General features: G+C 41.3%; 1 protein-coding gene across 1 annotated transcript in view; it reads left to right on the top strand.

Moving 5' to 3' along the window:
• Nucleotides 1-16,061, top strand: part of GRIK2 (glutamate ionotropic receptor kainate type subunit 2) — a 627,159-nt gene extending 611,098 nt beyond the window's left edge. The window contains exon 17 of the mRNA XM_075268133.1: nt 14,494-16,061. Within this exon, the coding sequence (XP_075124234.1) occupies nt 14,494-14,658 (165 nt within the window). The 3' untranslated portion in view covers nt 14,659-16,061. The remainder of the gene's footprint in view (nt 1-14,493) is intronic.
• Nucleotides 16,062-20,094: the final 4,033 nt, after the last annotated feature.

Below are 20,094 nucleotides of genomic sequence, written 5' to 3'. Positions count from 1 at the left end.
TGGACTCCTCAAACACCCTTAGTATGTCACAAATGTCTCTCATCCATGGCCACTCATGGCTGAGAAACTGAGGCAGCTGACTTTGTGGCACCCTAGGGTTTTGTATACTGGTATTCCATCAAAGGTCTCTGCTGCTCAACCACTCTGCTCAACATGTGATAAGTTGAGTTCCAGCGTGTGGGACGTCGCACAAAAGCCAGTGTTGTGGCACATGCAGGCATTGCTGGAGTGTTTTTAAGCTAGCAGCGGCTACTGTCGACTTGCGAAAGTGGGCGCACATGCGCCGCACTTTCACCAGTAGCTCCGGCACATTTGGGTAGCTCTTTAAAAAACGTTGCACCACTAGGTTAAAGACGTGGGCCAGGCATGGAACAAGTTGGAGTCCAGCTTCCAGCCGTTATCACAAACGACCGTGCCTGGGCCCAGGTGCAGCGGCTCAAACCATATTGTCTCATCGAGGAGGGCATCCCTCACCTTGGAGGCAGTGTGCTGTCTGTTCCCCAAGCTGATCAGCTTCAGCTTCGTCTACAAACGCCAGTACTGCAACGTTTCCAACTCGTAGCTGGGGTCAATCTAACAGCGGCGGAGGAGAAGGAGGTGGTGGAGGAGGAGGAGGAGGGTGTTGTTCCCGTGTCCCTGCCAGAAATGTTAGGCGGGGAGACGAGGTACACCGGGCCAGTTTGGGAAGCAGTCCCAGACTCAACTACATTCACCCAGTGTGCCGTCAGTGAAATGTAGCGTCCCTGTCCGCATGCACTTGTCCACGCGTCGGTGGTCAAGTGGACCTTTGTGCAAAGCGCGGAACTAAGGGCCCGCCTGATGTTGAGTGACACGTGCTGGTGCAAGGCGGGGACGGCACACCGGGAGAAGAGCCCCTACTCAATTTCGAGAGGCAAATTGTGCAAACAGCACTATATTTGTCCTCGGCACATTCCTTGAAAAAACTCCACACCTTCAAGAAACATGCCTTCTAGTTTTTCTAGGCTGGGTACAAAATGGAACATCTTGGGAGATTCCAGGTGTGGCCTGGCTTTGGCGAAGCAGCTGACCTCTGCCTCTGACTCTAGCTACCCTTTTTGGTGCTGCACCTGCCTCAACATCGACACTACTTTTCCCGCTTAACATCCCCCCTGTCCAGGTTGGGTCAGTGTCCTCGTCGTCCACCACCTCCTCTTCCAACTCCTCTCTCACCTCCTCCTCCTGCACAACGCTCATGGCAACTGGCTGCCCTGACGGCAACTGTGTCACATCATCGTCGATGAGGGTGGGTTGCTGGTCATCCGCCACCAAATCGACAGGAGCTGGAGGAGGCTCCAGTGTTTGAGCACCTGGACACAGATACTCGTCTGGTAGCTCTGTGGAATCGCTAAATGGAGGGGCAGGTTGAGGGACAGTGAAAGGACCAGAGCACAGCTTCGGGGAGCTGGGAATTTTGGGAGGAAGGAGGACAAGACTGTTGGGTAGGAAGAGGAGAGGAGGAGAGGCTGACTGGATGGTGGACAATGTGCTGTAAGCATTATCCGACAGCCATTGCAAGACCTGTTCCTGGTTCTCGGGCCTAGTAAGGTTTGTACCCTGCAGCCTAGTTAATGTGGCAAGCAACCCTTGGACTGTGGAGAAGCGCAATGCTTGCTGCCCCACAGGAGTAGGCACGGGACGCCCTGTGGCTTCACCGCTAACTTGCTTCCTAGAAGCATTCCCGCGACCTCGCCCACGGCCTCGTCCACGTCCCTTCCTGGGAGCCTTGCACATTTTAATATGGTTTGCTGGCTTTAACACACTCAGAACCTGGGTGTTTATGCCAATATCAAGACATTAAGGGGAGGATGCAGGCCCCAATATATTTGGGGAATTAACACTCAGAACCTGGGTGAATATGCCAATAGCAAGAAATGCAGGTGGTATGCAGGCCCCAATTTATTTGGGGAATTTACACTCAGAACCTGGCACTATATTCCAATAGCAACAAATGAGGGTGGTATGAAGGCCCCAATTTCTTAGGGGAATTTACACTCAGAACCTGGCACTATATGCCAATAGCAACAAATGAATGGTTTATGTAGCCCCAATTTTATTCTTGGGGGATTACATACAGTGTATTCCAGTTAGTTTCAGGGGTGGGGGTGCACACTGTTGTAATGTGGATTGGGGGTATATAGGGTATATGGGAATACACTTTCAGTGCTGCGCATGTGGGTGGTTAGCGGTGTATTTCTGCCAGCGCTCAAATTTCTGAGAGATGGTGGGTTGGTGTAAAGAAGCGCCTGATGGTGCATGAGATGGTGCAGGCGAAGGAGATAAGACAGGAACAGGGGAGGATGAGGGAGAAGTCAACAAAGCAGCAGAGCCAGATGATGGGGTGTCCTGGCTCGTCCTCTGGAGTGCATCGCCAGCATTGTGAGCAGTGGGAGAGGCAGTGGCGTCAACGGCAGGCGACGTTTGTCCTGCGGTTGCTCTCTGCCACTGACTCCAGTGCTTGGACAGGTTGCTCTTCTCAGAGCCCCTACTCAATTTCGAGAGGCAAATTGTGCAAACAACACTATATTTGTCCTCGGCGCATTCCTTGAAAAAACTCCACACCTTCAAGAAACATGCCTTCAAGTTTTTCTAGGCTGGGTACAAAATGGAACATCTTGGGAGATTCCGGGTGTGGCACTATATTCCAATAGCAACAAATGAGGGTGGTATGAAGGCCCCAATTTCTTAGGGGAATTTACACTCAGAACCTGGCACTATATGCCAATAGCAACAACAGTTGGTTCTCTTCTCCTTCCTATCCTATCCTATCCTATCCTATCCCTGCCTATGAGAATCTAATACCTATGTCAGACCTCCGTCTGTGACCAAGTGAAAGCTCAGAATGACGCAAAGCTGGGCGGTGCTGTTCTTACCAATCAAAGGTCACATGTTTTCGGCAGCCAATGGCATTTTCCTATTTTTTTTCAAGGTCCCTGTTGTCGTTGTTCCTGTCCCACCTCCCCTGCGCTGTTATTGGAGAAAAAAAGCGCCAGGGAAGGTGGGAGGGGAATCGAGTTTTCAGTCACTTTACCATGCGGTGTTCGATTCGAATCGAACACCGCAAACAGTGTGATATCAGATCAAACATGTGTTCGATAGAACACTGTTCGCTCATCTCTAATTTTAATTTAAATATATATAGGCAGAACTGTAACAGTGATATGCGTGTATCACATGGAAAGCAATAAGTTAAAAAGCCTAAAAGTTAAACGGTGCCAATACTTTTGTCCACCCCCTTTTTTTTATGTTTGTTGTGGAATTATATCCAATTTGGCTTTTTGACAATTCTTTTTGTGGTTTTCCATTGAAGACAAATTAAATGAAGATAATAATACTAAAGAATTTGTGATTGCAATCATTTTCTGGAAGAACATGAGTATTATCTGACAGAATTGCAGGGGTGCCAATATTTTAGGCCAACACTGTAATGTATAAAAAGCAGCAGCATTTTTTTTTTTTTTTTTTTACCTTTTACCAACTTAAACTGGGGAATAAGAATGTTTATTTTACTCTACAAGAACAGTAAGTCTCATGCTGATTCTCTTTTCAGAGTAGGTTGTCAAAGATTCTTTGCTTTGTCAACATTCCCTAAAATTTTGGTTACTGCCTCTGGCTTTATAAGACTCGATTGAAAATCTCCAACTGTGCAGTACATCATTCAAATTCCCAGAAGGAGTAGCCTGTAGAGACAGAAGCTTATTAGAAAAGAAACCCACAGGAGGGTCTCATATGCATTCAGGGCTAACTTCAGTCAAAATGAAAAGCATTTTGATTGATGTATACTAGAAAATGTGAAAACATTGACCTCTAACACAAGCCATAAGCTGCAAGATTACTGCCATTATTGCTTTAAGACATTTTAACAAGGTTTCAAACAATATCTGACGTGCAGTGCTAGAGGTAATGAACTTCTGAACAAACCTTGCACTTTCATTCTGAATTTCGAAAGTGTATTTCAAAGAAACAGTATCAAAGGGCAAAGCAAAAGATTCAATTTATTTAAAGTGAATGACTAGAGCTTTCTTTTTTCCTACAAAGAAAAACAGAAATATAATTTGTGCTCCATCACGAACCTTTGACAACCCTTTCTTGTATCTCGTCTTGTCTATGTATTAGCCTTTTTCTTTTCCATTTAGTTAAAACAAATTGATCCATTATGAATATATTCATGACTCAAAATATAATGTAATCACTGGCACATCATTTATTTAGTTCCATATAAATTCTTAATATGATTGTTGTCCTGGTAGCAAAAGAAAACAGTCACATTCATAGGAACCTTCTAACAAGGCTTCAAGGTGTTTAGTAACACATTATTTAAGTCTGCATGGAATTACAGAAATTGCCTTCAAAACTTGCAGATATAAAAATGACTTTGTTAAGCTGGAACATCAAAGCTGGAAGATCTATCAAGTGAGATACTGCAGGGAAAACAAAGACTCATTTTTTTTCTGAAGTATGATTTTCTAACTTGACACTTATTTTATGGTCCCTGATATAGAGATCTATACAACTGGACTGTTTTGTGTACATAACACCTTTGCATTTCCATTTGCTATATAATATATAGGGAGTAATGGTGCCATGGAGTAATTTGCAATTTAGTACAAAATTGGGGCAAGCATACTTGCCCTCCTTTATAAAAGCATTGAGTGATCCGAATGAAAAATTCTTATGTTATGTGGGTATATAATGGGTGGACCGATTCATCACAATCCGGGTTCAACCCGAATATTGTTTTTTTTTTTTACAAAGCTGAATAATTGTTGATTTGTTTCAGATGAATTAAAATGGCCACAACTGCCTAACATGAGCTGGCAGCCTCGCAGCTAAACAACAGAACAACAGAACCTCTGGGCTGCAAGGCACTGCAGCGAGGTCCACAGGCCCTATGATGGGCGGCCGTCTGCCTGAGCGCAACAATATGACAGTACAGCACAGTGTGCACAAGGAGCAACACACATACGCTAGTTAAGTTCACTGAGCGGATGCGGCGGTGCAGCTCCCAATGAGAACAGGGTGCAGCTAAAACCTGCCAGTTAAACTCACTGGCCAGGTGCACCTGTACTGCAGGAGTAACAAGGCTGCCAAGGGTTAACGCCAACCCTGGTCAGCAACACAAATGTTCCTGCAACAGCTAGGAGTTTAACACTGAAGTGTGACAGTACAGTGAGGCTATCTCCTGAGACCAACCTGCTGCATCTCTACAGGCTGGAACAGTCTCTACTGCTCCTAGCCTTGGTGTAGAGCTGACAGAAATGCAGGATTTACCAGTCCTAACTACCCAGCACCCAGATAACAGCAGAGGAACCCCACACCGAGGCCTAGCCTGGAATCCTGCCTGGACACTGGAGCCTTTCCCTGCAACTACTGTCATTCGGTTTTTCAGTCTTTCTGATACAAAGTGTGAGCGCCGGGCGGGCGTCGGCTCACACTTTTTAAAGGGGAGTCCCCGCCCAACAGGGCGGTGGCTATGACCTCACTGCTCATGCTCAGTAGGCAAGAAGTGGCACTTAGCCTGTGAGCGACTCCAATAGGCCTGAGCATGCTCAGTGGGCCGAAATCTGGACTTACACTCCAGACACCTCACTACATGAGGCCGAGGGCAAGGGTTAGATTGACCCGCAGGTGGCGCTGTGCGCTGAGAGTGGACCCTGCGGGACCCAATCCTAACAGTGACACAGACTTCTGCAGTAATACAGAGAGACAGTTAACCCTTTCACAGCCAATAATCTAATTTTGTCTAAGTCTGTTTTACAGTAGAACAGTTTGATTTGGTACTGTGCACAGAGTGGTTAACATAAATTTTACATTTCACTGTGTTGCTATCAAACAAGCCCAAACCATTTTGTTCTGTTCCCACTTTGTTTGCTGTGCTTGTCAGGAGTCCTGGCAGTGTTATGTACTCTGTTTAAGCCAACTTAAGTTGTGGTTCATGCCAAACTTGTTTGACCTGAAACAATATCAGTGCCGGAAATGGAAGCCTTAGTGGATGCTGCTTTCCCTAACAGCCAGGAGGACTGTCCAGCTAGTATTGGGAGAGGGACGGTATTGTAAGTAGGGCAAGGAAGTTAGTGGTTATAGGGGATTCTATAATCAGGAAGACAGAATAATTTGTTGCCAGAACCACCTTAACTAAATGGTTTGCGGTCTCCCTGATGCCAGGGTTCGGCATGTGGCAGAACAGGTGGACAAATTGTTGGGTGTGACTGGGCAGGACCTAGTTGTCATGGTCCAAGTAGATACCAATGGCAGAATAAATTGTAGGTGGAGGTTCCTTAAGAAAAATTTTAGAAAACTAGACTCCAAACTGAAGGAAACAACCACCAAGGTTGCATTCTCTGGAATACTGCTTGTGCCATGTGCTGCACAGGAAAGGCAGCAGGAGCTTAGGGAGTTAAATGCACAGCTTAAGTCAAGGTACAGGAAAGAAGGATTTAGGTTCCTGGAGCACTGGGCTGACTTTTCACTGGGTTACAAGTTGTTGTCCACAGATAACACACCTGAATGGAAGGGGTCTTGTGTGCTGGGGAAGAGAAATCTAGTGGGGGGTGGTTGAGCATATAAACTAGGGACATAGGGGAGGAACAAGCAGATATAGGGGTAGATAGCTCAAAGAGGAGAGAGGCAACCATGGGTAGAGAAGTGGATTGTGGTGGAGGGATTAGGATAGTTGATAGGGAGATCCATTTCTTACAACCAAACAGTGTAGACATATACTTCAAGAATGCATATGTCTGGTAATGAACTCAATGTAAACATGCATGGCAATTTAAAGGGTGTGTTCACAAATGACAACAGCCTAGGAAGCAAACTGGGAGAGCTTGAGGCCCTGGTCCTGGAGGAGAACATTGATATACTTGGTTTGGGGAAGACGTGGCTAGATTCTTCACATAACTGGCCTGTTAACATTCTGGGTTTTACACTCTTTGGCAATGACAAGGCTAAAAGGAAGGGAAGTGGAGTTTGTATGTATGTTAGAAGTGGCATGAAAGTAACTGTGAAAGAGGCAAATGTGGGAGAAAATGTGGGTGAAATTTCTGAGGATATGAAATTCTTGTGAGATTATGTGACCACTGCTAAAATATATTTTGTATTATCTATAGTCCCCCAACAAAACTGAGCAGTTAGAGGATCTGTTGTATAAGGAAATTGTTTGGGCAGCACAGGTGGGTCTTGATGGGAGATTTCAACTACCCAAATATTGACTGGGATCATGGTACTGCATGGTCTGCATAAGGGAGGAAATTCATTAACTTTTTGCAGAACAATTTTATGGTCCAGCTTGTATTAGATCCAACTAGAGGGAATTCTCTGCTGGATCTGATCATCTCTAACAATGCCAGACTTGTTGGCAATTTCACTGCTGGTCAAAACCTTGGTAATAGTGACCATAATCTAGGCAGATTCCACTTAAATTGTATAAAAAAAAAAAAAAAAAAAAAAAAAGTTTGGTAGGGCAACATTCCTTAATTTTAAAAACACCAATTATCCCAGGTTAAGGGCTGCACTTTAGGATATAGAATGACAGTAACACAAGGGATTCAATCATTAAAATGACATTTTTTCTTCTTATCACGTAGGAATAGCCTTAAGAAAAGCTATTCTTCTACTACCTTTAGATGTCTTCTCTGCCATTCGGTAGAATTCCAGGTTTTCCTCTGTATGCAAATGAGTTCTCTCGCAGCACTGGGAGCAGTCTCCAGTGCTCAAACAGCACTGGGGTGTCCCCAGTGCTGCAAGAGAAATCTCCAGCGCCGCCTCTATCTTTGCCTAGAACGGCCTCTTCCTGCCTTTTCCTCTGGTGCTGGCTTCAAAATTCTAGGCATGCACAGTCGGCTCTGCTGTCGGGCCTTGGGCCGAGTTGAATGCACTTTCCTGTGGTAAACTGTATAGGTTCTGTATAGTAAACTGGTGTAAGTGACCACTAGAAAATGGATTAGATGTATTTTTAGAGAAAAATAGCATTAATGGTTATGGAACTGTATAGGTTGCCATGACGTTTCCCATCCCCTAGTTGAATTTGGTGGACATATGTATTTTTTCATCCATGATAACTATGTAACTATGTATCTGGGACCGGAGCCACGCAAAGCTAAATCAAGTCTTGATAGTTTTACTCATTTTTATTGATAGTGCTCTATATCATTTACTGGTATCATTCACATATTTTAATATGGAGCATACGAGAAAAAAAAAATGAATTACATTAGCTCTTCATCTTTCTCTTTCTAAGAGACAGAAAGAGATAACTCTACTTGAATATGGGTGATGGACAAAGCCATTATACAAGTCACCCATCTTGGATGGTGAATGAGCTGCTCTTCCCTTCCTTTTTCTGCCATAAAGGCACAAGACAGGGGTATCTCAGCTCACCAATGCTATTTACTGAGTTCATTTAACCCTTTTCTCTTCACTTAAAGCACGATAATTAGAGATGAGCGAACACTGTTCGGAACAGCTGTTCCGAAAAGCACGCTCCCATAGAAATAAATGGACATAGCCGGCACGCGGGGGGTTAAGCGACCGGCCGCCGGCAAAGTGTACGTGCCAGCTGCTTCCATTCATTTCTATGGGAGCGTGCTGTTCGGAACGGCTGATCCAAACAGTGTTCGCTCATCTCTAATGATAACGGCTTTTATGCATATAAGTGGCATTGAAGACTGCATTGGGCAATCCCAAATTCCTCTATGTCATGGGCCATGGTTATTATTAACTCTTCTGGAGCTTACTCAGTCCACCTAATTAGTAAAAGTCATATCTGAGGTCAACTAACTACTGTAGTTCGGGAGACCAGTTAAAGGGTCTTCAGGTGGTGAAGCAGTTAAATAGCTGGGAGTCATTATTGCTTGATATTCCTGTATGTCCTATAACTTTAATATATATTCCCTTTTGTCCTATTTGAAACTGTAGAAACACATCATTAAGGCTCTCTAATTAGATTTATAATCAATTTACTGCTGACAGACTAACTTTAAGTATAATGCAAGACAGCTAGTGTTTAGACACAGTTTACAAGGCTGTCAATTGACTACTTCCTATATGATAGATAAGGTGAGTTTTAGACACAATGTGGGCCTGTGTAAAAATACTGGGGGCTCCAAATGCTGACATGACATTTAAATGATATAGAAAGTATTGTGTTGGAAGCTGCAGTATGATGCTGACCTCTAGAGCTTCCAGCAGCGCTGTTAATTAGAGATGAGCGAACAGTGAAATCTTCGAGATTTGATATTCGTTTTGAGTAGAGCCTCAATATTTGACTACTTGATCGAATATCAAATAGTTTATAGGAAAAAATGCTCGTTTCAGGGGAAAACACTATTCGACTAAAGGAGAGTCATCAAGTCCACGAGTATCAGGAGGAGAGTGTTTAGGAGGAGCGCTGTGCAGTTAAAGCGCACAGACCTATTATAGTCTATGGGGTCAGTGTGCTTTAACTACACAGCACTTGCAGTTGCGCTGATAAAAAGTAAGCTCCCTCGTAACCGCAAGCTGCCAGCTCTCCCAACTAGCAAAGACGAGCCTGCGGCAAATCAACACTGGTTCTGCAGCACGCTCGTCCTTGCTAGTTGGGAGAGCTTGCAGCTTGCTGTTATGAGAGAACTGACTTTTTCTCATAGGAATGCATTGACCAGCATTGATTGGCCAGTGTACAGCATTTGGCCAATCAACGCTGGTTCTGCCGGAGGCTCGTCTGTGAGGAGGTGGAGTCTAAGATCGGACCACAGTGGAGAATGCTGTGGTCCGATCTTAGACTCCGCCTCCTCACAGACGAACCTCTGGCAAAACCAACGTTGATTGGTCAAGTGCTGTACACTGGTCAATCAACGCTGGTCAATGCATTCCTATGATAAAAAGTCAGCTCCCTCGTAACAGCAAGCAGCCAGCTCTCCCAACTAGCAAAGACGAGCCTGCGGCAAATCAACACTGGTTCTGCAGCACGCTCGTCCTTGCTAGTTGGGAGAGCTTGCAGCTTGCTGTTATGAGAGAACTGACTTTTTCTCATAGGAATGCATTGACCAGCATTGATTGGCCAGTGTACAGCATTTGGCCAATCAACGCTGGTTCTGCCGGAGGCTCGTCTGTGAGGAGGTGGAGTCTAAGATCGGACCACAGTGGAGAATGCTGTGGTCCGATCTTAGACTCCGCCTCCTCACAGACGAACCTCTGGCAAAACCAACGTTGATTGGTCAAATGCTGTACACTGGTCAATCAACGCTGGTCAATGCATTCCTATGAGAAAAAGTCAGCTCCCTCGTAACAGCAAGCAGCCAGCTCTCCCAACTAGCAAGGACTAGCCTGCTGCAGAACCAGCGTTGATTTGCCGAATGCTATACACTGTAAACCCATTGACTTCAATGGGTTCCGGCATAGGTGTGCTATCTATTGAAATCAATGGGATGTTTTATTACCTATTGCTTTCAATGTGATACGCGCGTATACTGGCACCCATTGAAGTCAATGGGATCTGTTTTTTATGCCGCTCACTCTGAACGAGTTTATGTTCAGAATGAGTGGAGCGTAAACTCCGTGTGAAGGCAGCCTTTGCCAGTGCATTAAATGTTAGGAGAAGTAAAAGAAGCAGCATCAATTTCAACATTTTTAAAGATTATGTTATGTTTGCTGCAAGAATTTGCTGGGTATTTATAAAGTTGTAAAATCTGCATCACTTGGCCTTTCCTAACAATGATAGTTAACAGGCCATAATCCTAACTGGCAAATTAAGGTCTGAGACCTTGATCAAAGTTACCTGAGCACACAACTCTACAAGGGTTCCCAAACTTTTTCAAGATACTCCTTTCTCTTTTTCACTCTAAAATTGTACTCATACGTAAAAATACACTGACATTGCTTAAAATTATAGATAAGTGTGTTTAATCTTTAACTGTATGCCTTTTAAAGATCATTTCATCTTCAACTTAACTGTTCACAGTAACAGTCCTTTTGACCAAGGATGTACAAACTTTTGCATGCCACTCTATTTCCATGTAAGGGGATACATAGGACATGTTTTTTGTGGGGCCAGATTTACTTTTTATTTATACCACTTTGAGGAATATCTATTGCTTTAATCACTTTTTATTCAGACTTTATCAGTGTTTAACAGTATATGTTATATGTGTTTAACAGTATTTTTTTGTTTTTTGTCTTATTCGAATTATTTAGAAAGGAGCGGAATGATTTGAATTTAATATATATATATATATATATATATATATATATATATATATATTAACAGTAACATATATAAAAATACTGTAATTATTAGACCTTCTAGGAGTCTTTAACCCCAGCGGTCTGATCACTATTGCAATGCATCACAATTGCATTACAATACAAATTATACAAAATATTGGCACTTCTATTACAAAATTAAATGCCATATAAGTCTGGGAGCCTTTAATAGGCTCCCAGCTGTCATGGCAACTAATCACCAGCCCTGGATTTGTTCCGATCACCAGCAATCCTCCCCAAAATGGTCAGCTCTGACCGTCTTGCAGAGGGCTTTAGTGTCCACAATCAGATTATTGCATTGTCTATGCTGACTCAGTGGTTATGGTGACCACTCAGCTCTTGAGAGGCTGCCATAGTTAATTACCTGAAATCCACTCTACTATTATGGAAAGAGTGGGTTTGAGTCACCCACTCAATGTCTGTTTGTCACACTGTTAGACCGGTAGCATAGGCTGTGTGTGTCAGTGACTGTGCTACTATTTTCCAGCAACGGCATCAATCCATCTCGATCACAATTTTCAAATTCAAAACATTCAAATTAATTTTGTTCTGTGTCCAAAACCAAGAACAGACAATTTAGTCACATAGCACTCTTTCTTTATAAATTTGCCATAATTTGGCTTTTTACTTTGACACCAAATTCCCATCAAATTATACACTTCACTACTACCTCCGTAATAGATTGAGTTTTTGTTGAATCAAATTGCATAAAATGTGGCATGTTATGAATTGCATTAGTACTTTTGCAATTGAGTTTTTATTGTATGAAAATGCTAAAATAAAATCTGACCTTTTTTCACCTTGACGGATTCTCCCCTACTCACACGGTTATATACACAATACTAGTAACTCTGCAATTGAGTTTTTGTTGCATTAAAAAATCCTCTAAAAAATTGTGTAACTGCCCTAGTACCACAATGCACACCTACCCCCCCCCCTACAGAGTGACCATACATAGAAACAAATAGGTTAGTTAGCATTTCCTTTTGTAACAACTTATTATAAGATCATGTTGCTTTTATATAAGTGCATAAATTATAAGACATAGCACAGGTAATTAGTTGTGAAATCAGGAGAGCAGGGAGGGGACAAAGTGACCTTGGGTCTGGTTCTGATCATATGAACCAGGGTTAAGAGCAGACAGGCAATCAAGACAAAAGACTGTCACCACTAAGACTGCAATTTTTAATTATTTATATTTGCAAAAATCTTAAACTTTTATTTGTCTGCTAATTTAAATATGGATATGTTCGTAGGAAAACCCCTTTAGGCTAAGGCCCCACGGGCCGTAACCTCAACACTAAAGCACTGCGGGAAAAACCGCTGCGTGAACGCATTGCGGTTCTTTCCGCAGCGCTTTTAAGAGAAAGTTCACAGAGTTTTCCTCTGCGGACTTTCTCTTAACATTATGTCTACGGGAAAGCCACTGGCGTTTCCCATAGATATAATTGACATTCTGCGATTTGCAAAGCCGCAACAGCTTTGCAAATCGCGGCGTGTCCACGCTGTGATCTTTTCCGCAAAGTGGGGATTCGCATGAATCCCATCCACTTTGTCTGTACTGTACAACACCGCGATTTTTCCTGCAGCATCTCCGCTGCGGGCAAATCGCAGGGTTACCAGTCCGTGGGGCCCCGGCCTTAAGGGGCATTCTACTTCAAATCAAATGTTTATGGAAGTGTCTTTCCTGTTAGTGCTAACTGCTAATTAGTGACTGTGTACAGAGACACTGAGAAACCAGTGTTACAGCTATTCAGATTCAGAAAATAGTACATGCTGAATGATAACTCTCCTAAGCAATTCTCAATTACATTGTTTCTAAAGGGAGACTTCATGTACAATTGTTTTATAGTAAAAGATTCCATAATAATCTATAATGTGTGTATATAAAGATAGATAGATAGACATGTGTGTATCTCAGTATATCTGTTTACTTATATCTATATATCTATGTGTGTGTGTGTGTGTGTGTGTATCCGTATATATACGGTATATTGAATGAGAATGTTTGTATAACACAATCAATCTGATCCCATGATACAGCACTTTACCGTAAGGCTGTGTTCACATGGTAAAGTTTTGCTCAAAAAAGTACATGTTTTTATATATTTTTTTAAAAATGCGTGTGGTTTCTGAAAGCATGCAGTTTTCTCTGCATGCTGCCAATGATAAAGCATTCACATCTTTTGCACATGTTGCCTTCACTCTCCCCATGCATCTACCATGCTGCCAGCTCTTCAGTGTCCATAAAACCCTTTGACCACTCATGAAAGATTGTCTGTCTGATAGAGATAGGGAAAGGATAGAATTGTTCAAAATAAATAAAATTTTAAAAATGTGAGTGTCTACCTTGCTGCGCTTGCTACCTCTAATCACTGCTGAGAACTAGGAGCTGGCTTGTCTGGTGATCAGGACCAGCCTCCACCTCCTCCTGGCTGCTCTGGCAGTCAATAAAGTTTAGAGAAATGTTGCTTTCATCAGTGATGTGATTACACTCATTATGGATGTAGCTAATAATTGAAGTCATGTGCACATGATCAAGACCATCAAGTTATTGCAATAGAGACTGTGTTGGTGACTCATTTTCTGCAAAAGGGTCGGATATTTTTATTTGGTCACCAAATTTTTAGTCTAGTATATATGGATGGATGGATGGATACACATCTATATATATATATATATATATATATATATATATATATATAGATGTGCTTATCTATCTATCTATTTATCTATCTGTCTATCTGTATCTGAAAACTCCTTTAATTTCAATACGTTTTGATACTGAGCAGCTTACTGAATTAGCAACTGCACATAAGTACAAAACCAGAGCATGAATACTGTGTGCGAAATACAGAAATAATTTTTCTTGCAGATACTAAAATGTGCAAAGTACAAATGTTTTTGGATGTGCTTCCCAGAGAACATATGTCTCAAATGCATTTGCCTATAATGTGCATCACCAGGCACTAGTTGGCAGATAAATAATTTTAGTGACAAGGTGAAATTTTCAATGAGCTTTCGCAGCTTGATAAGTCATTTTAATTACTATGTGATGCATATTTAAGTGACAGCAGTTTGTTGGAAGCTTCAGGCAGAAACATGGTAAATTTGCAGGGTTGCTTAGCTGACATGCTGCGCCAAAAGAATAAATCTTTAATAGTTTATACACCCCATATGAACGTTGCTTGCAAATTTGCCTTTAAACAAAAACATTATTTATGTTTCTATTTACAGAGATCCTTCTGTAGCGCAATGGTAGAAGAATTAAGAATGTCACTAAAGTGTCAACGACGGTTGAAACATAAACCGCAGCCTCCTGTAATAGTGAAGACAGAGGAAGTTATCAACATGCATACATTTAATGACAGAAGATTGCCAGGAAAAGAAACAATGGCATAGAGCTGGGTGTCAGGCATCCCCAAGCACAAACTGTCAGCTTTTTGTTTTCTTTTTCCAAACAACTCTGCGAGAATGTTTCCTGTGGAAATATGCAACCTGTGCAAAATAAAAATGAGTTACCTCATGTCGCTTTGTCTATGAACTTGAGACTTAATCTGATTGTTCTGTCAGACCAGAACTGCGAGAGTCATGGATAAATCAAGAACTTCTGCGGAGGTTGAATTTTTTTTTTCTTTAAGGGGTCCACCATTCTTCTGAATGTAAATGTGTATGTTTTGTGGTTGCTTTACAAAGTCCCAAATGAGAAAAGGATAAGAGGTTATTTTCGAAAATTTACAATATTAAAAGAAATAATAAAAATCCAGAATAACCAATGAAGAATGAAATCATAAACTGTATCTAAACAACTGTATGTTCTTTGCCCTTCTATGGCAAAGAGAAAGGGAAATTTGTTGATTTCTTATGATTTGCCCAATACAAATGTCCAAATCCATTCTTAAGTTGAAATGACAACATTAGAACATGATGACATTCTAATTCATCACTATACATGAGTATACAATCAAAACCAGTATGAGAAGATTCCTAAATGCTTTGTGGACTCTGTGTTTCACTGTCGTAAATAAAACAAAATGTCAGTAAACAAGGCAATAATTGTATTGTTCAATTCAACTAGATTGCAGCATTTCTGTGTGCAGACATAGTTGTTACGGAATACGGAAGATTAACTCGTTGTGTATTGAAGAGAGGGAACATGTGGATTTGCCAAACAGGATACATCTTTGACAATATGGATTTTTTAAACTAAGTCCCTGTATCATTTTGAACCTTACTGAGCCTCTGCAGTTCCCTCCGACTGTGGAAAATGTATGGGCCTCTTAGAAGAACTTTCCACAGGGAGCTTTAAATGGACTGCATTCATCAATACAGTCAGTGTTAAATAAACAAAATCCTCGAGCAATTTTTATTTAAAAAAATGTTCAGGTTTATTTGTGGAAATGCAAGATTTCTATAAAAATAGTTTTTGTATGGAGATTTTTGTAATACTTTTTATCAACAAAATCCAAACATACATTTCTTCTGTCAGGGGTGTGATGCCAAGCATAAACGGTAGTGTGTGAGCACCACCAACGTTTGGTGAGATTATTTTTATCAAATTCAAATTCAATATAAAACCTTTATTTTCAAGTTCAGTATTGCTAGTTGCACTACCAGCACTGCTTCCCATGCCATACCCCTGATTTTCACTAAGCTAAGAACATACTGTAATGATCAATTGTGTGTAAATGGTTAAATACACAGTCTTCTTGACCACATTGTGATAACAGTTGAAGTGCACACAGTTTCCTGTTTGAATTCAATGCACAAAATAAACATAAGCAAAAACTAAATGGATTTATCTTTTTTTTATATGACAGTTAATATCTTATCAAACACATTTCGTGTATGTACTTTTTAGTGCAATATGTACCATGCAAATATTACCGCTAAGCCTTCACAAAGTGAAGTTTTGATGTAATCTTTAAACATTATTGTATGTTAAAACTAGGACTGAATCCAAAAAAAAACCCAGACATTTCTGTGTTATTTACTTTAAGCACACTCTTAGTTATGGCTAAAATAAAACCATGTATGAACTGAATTGTGTGAACAAAGTCTCTGGGCACATGGCCACAACTGTGCCTCCTCATAACCTCGTATTTGTTGGGAGCCATAACATGGTACCTACTGAGGTCCATTTTGCCCGATTTCCTGCTTTATGCCTCTGGTTTCAGTTAAAGGGATACATATATTTTTCAGTTTGATTATGTATAAATGCAGGGATAAATGAATCCTTCTCATTGTTTCTAGAAGACAATATCTTTGTATTATGTGTCATAAGGAGGCACAATAGAATGACACATAGAGTGCCTACAAGTTATGAACTCTGCATATACATAGTGTGAGAAGGTGACAGGCAGAGTGCTGGAGTCCAGATATATCTGCCCCAGGTTTCTGACATATATGTGGTCCAGGGTGGATCTGGAGTAGTTTTTTCTAAATAAACCAGTTTGCTGCATATTTTGTATCCCTGTCGTGACTGGTTAACTTGGGTATGCCCGCATCCAAAGCACCATATGTGTGGAAGTTAGCTCAGTAGTAGTGGTGGGAACCCAAACAGTCAAGACAGGGACACAAAATGCAGCAAACTAGTTTATTAAGAAAAAAAAAAACAAGAAAATAAATAAACCTTGACTTCAGGCACAAAATAAACAAAACAAAATACAGTCTTAACTTCAGGCAAAATCAAAATAAATATCTGCTTGTCTGAGCCATCAACTAAACAGAACAGATAACCTAACTATACGTGTGGCTTACTTCCAGCCTCACGAATAAAACAGGAGCAGTATAGTCTCACCGGACTCAGGGATGCAGGACAGAACCATCCACCTCCTTTCACCTCATGGAACTGCCATGAACTGCAGCCCTTTATGGGTCAGTAATGAGCCAAAGATCTACACCTGGGCTGAGGCCTACTCCAGATCCACCCTGGACCACACATATGTCAGAAACCTGGGGCTGATATATCTGGACCCCAGCGCTCTGCCTGTCACCTTCTCACAATAGGTACACATAGGAGAGTTGAACATTGAATGAGTTGAACATTGAATAACATTGTAATGTATTCTCAGATTTTGTAACATTACCATATGTGAACAATTTAGTCCTAATTATTTTATACACCTGCAAATTTCATTTACATGCCAATGATAAATGTTATTTATATAGAGGTTTATTAAATATACTGGTGAACTGTTTTCCAATGTTTCATTAATGGGAAGTTTCATTGTAGCTCTGACTGTCAATAATTGTCCTTACATCAGTATTAATAGAGAAAATAACAAGTATCTAAATGATCTTAGTAAAGAAAACTCCTCTTTCTCCACTTAGCAGGCTTCTTTTCCTCCAACACTTTTCTCACCTGTGATTTTTTATTTCTCAATCATTCTGAAGTTACTGTTTAGAGTCCATTTACAGAGAGGAGATAGATTCTAAGCTTCACTTTAACATCACATTATAGCTACAACCCATAGAAGACAGTGGAAAGGGGAAGTGAAGGCAGAGTGAGAATCAAACAGAGGTGACTGACAGTTCTAGTAAGCTTAATAGATAGATCAAAAAAGTTACTAGAGCCAACAGCAGCTTTACTTTTGATCTCCCTCTGCTTTTGCTTGCTTCTCTATCTGACCAGTCAATGCTTTGTAGACTTCTATGGGAGCTGTATTTATTTTTTTCAGTGAGCTGAAAGTAAATCTCCTCTCTAGATTCTAAAGGGCATTCACACTGTTGTTGGTGTCCGCTCAGCAGTGTCTGCGGCTATTGTCCATACAAGATTTTAGCAATGAACATTAGCTGGTCCATTTGCAATTTCCATTCATTTCAATGGGATTTTATCTTGTGCCCTTTACTGTCCGTTTGTGCCCTTTATTGTCCGTTTAGAACCATGTCTGCTTTTTCGAGCAGACAATAAAATCCTACATGCAGGGCTTTTCTGTCCATTTGAAAAAACGGACAGTAGGTATCTTTTTTTTTTTTTTTTTTTTTTTTTTAAGATTGAGGTCTATGTGCAACGGACATATAATGGACAGTAACTGATAGCCATTAGAGATGAGCGAACAGTAAAATGTCCGAGGTTCGATATTCGTTTCGAGTAGCCTCTCAATATTCGACTACTCGAATCGAATATACAACCCTTTTATAGTCTATGGGGGGAAAATGCTCGTTTCAGGGGTAGGCAACGTTCGATCAAATTATACTTACCAAGTCCATGAGTGAGGGTCGGGCTGGATCCTCCATGCAGTCTTGTCCTTGCAGTGTCCCCGCGGCGTCTTCCGGATCTTCTGGCTCTTCATTCACTCTGCCAGGCATCGGGCCTGGGCAGAGCCGACTGCGCATGCCCGCACTACAAGCGGACATGCGCAGTCGGCTCTGCCCAGGCCCGATGCCTGGCAGAGTGAATGAAGAGTTGGAAGACGCCGTGGGGAAGCTGCACGGAGAAGACTTCTAAAGGTTGGAGAAGAACCAGCAATTATTGGCCAACTTTATAGCATTCGGCCAATCAATGCTGGTTCTGCATCAAACTTTTATATTCGAACAGCGAGTGGTACTCGATCGAGTACGAGTATTTAGAATACCGTAGTATTCGATCGAATACCTACTCGATCGAGTACTACTCGCTCATCTCTAATAGTTATCAGTTACTGTCCGTTTGTGTCCGTTATGATAGGTGTCCATTCTTTTTTTTTTAAACGGACACATTCTGAGCAGACACCAATGATGGTGTGAACCCTACCTAACAATGAGTTCAGGCTAACAATTAAGTAAGCAGAGGTAGATGAAAAGGAGTCTGGGAAGTGGAGAAAAAAAACTCTTTTCTGCACTAAAGTTTATTACAAAGTGTCTTTCCTTCACTGTACTATTAATTCATGGAAAGTTTCCATTAGGTGGTAACTATGTCATGTGAAACTCTTAAAACTACCAGCAGATGGAGTTCTGGGTAGGCAGTTGTAATATTCAGAGATGTATCTCTAAAATATGCCCATAGTAGATACCATGTTTCTTCAAAAATAAGACAGGGTCTTATATTATTTTTTTCTCTCCAAAAGATGGGTTTTTGGAAGATGTCTTATTTTTTTCCATGAACAACAATCCATTTGCCAGGCTACCTTATGCCTAAAACAATTAGAGTCTGCAAGTGCCAATAGTGGATAGACTCTCAGACACAGATCTGCATCACTCCTGTCAAAGGCGTGTCCCTGTCAGATCCTTTGCCATTGCATCATCATTCTACTGCAGCCACGCGTAACAGTTGGCTGCCCCTGGTGAACGGAAGCAGCCACAATGGAGTGATGCTGGCAGGACTATCCGGTCTGTATGTGGGTGTCCAGCACTAGTGGTAGTCGATCCTTATTGTTGTGGAGAACTCTCTCACTAGTGCCTTCTTGTAAAGATAGTTCACTTAAAGTTTATGTCTGATTCTATTGTGGGGTGCAATTTTTGTGGGGTGTCAATGTCTTTAATGAAGGGTCTAATATAACTGTTATGCTGCATTCTATTTACTTTTTTACATGTATAGCTGCCTCGGCACTTTTTGGTTTTTTAAATAAACTGTAACTTGGGCTTATTTTGGAGTAGGGTTTATATTTTAAGCACACTCCAAAAAAAATCCTGAAAAAATCCTGCTAGGACTTATTTTTGGGGTAGGTCTTATTGTTGGAGAAACACGGTAGTAGTCATTAATAGAAAACATTGTTATATCGAAGTAGTAGTACTATTTTGTTTTGATCTTGATAAAAAAAATTGACATAAATTTGCCATAGACAAAGTAAAAATTCCACTAGTGGACTAAAAAACTAGAGAAACCCATTGAAGTCAATCGGAGGATTTTTTTTAGCA

This window comes from Leptodactylus fuscus, chromosome 3 (assembly GCF_031893055.1).
Source record: "Leptodactylus fuscus isolate aLepFus1 chromosome 3, aLepFus1.hap2, whole genome shotgun sequence".
Lineage (NCBI taxonomy): Eukaryota > Metazoa > Chordata > Amphibia > Anura > Leptodactylidae > Leptodactylus > Leptodactylus fuscus.
This window is presented reverse-complemented; position numbering and strand designations above follow the sequence as displayed.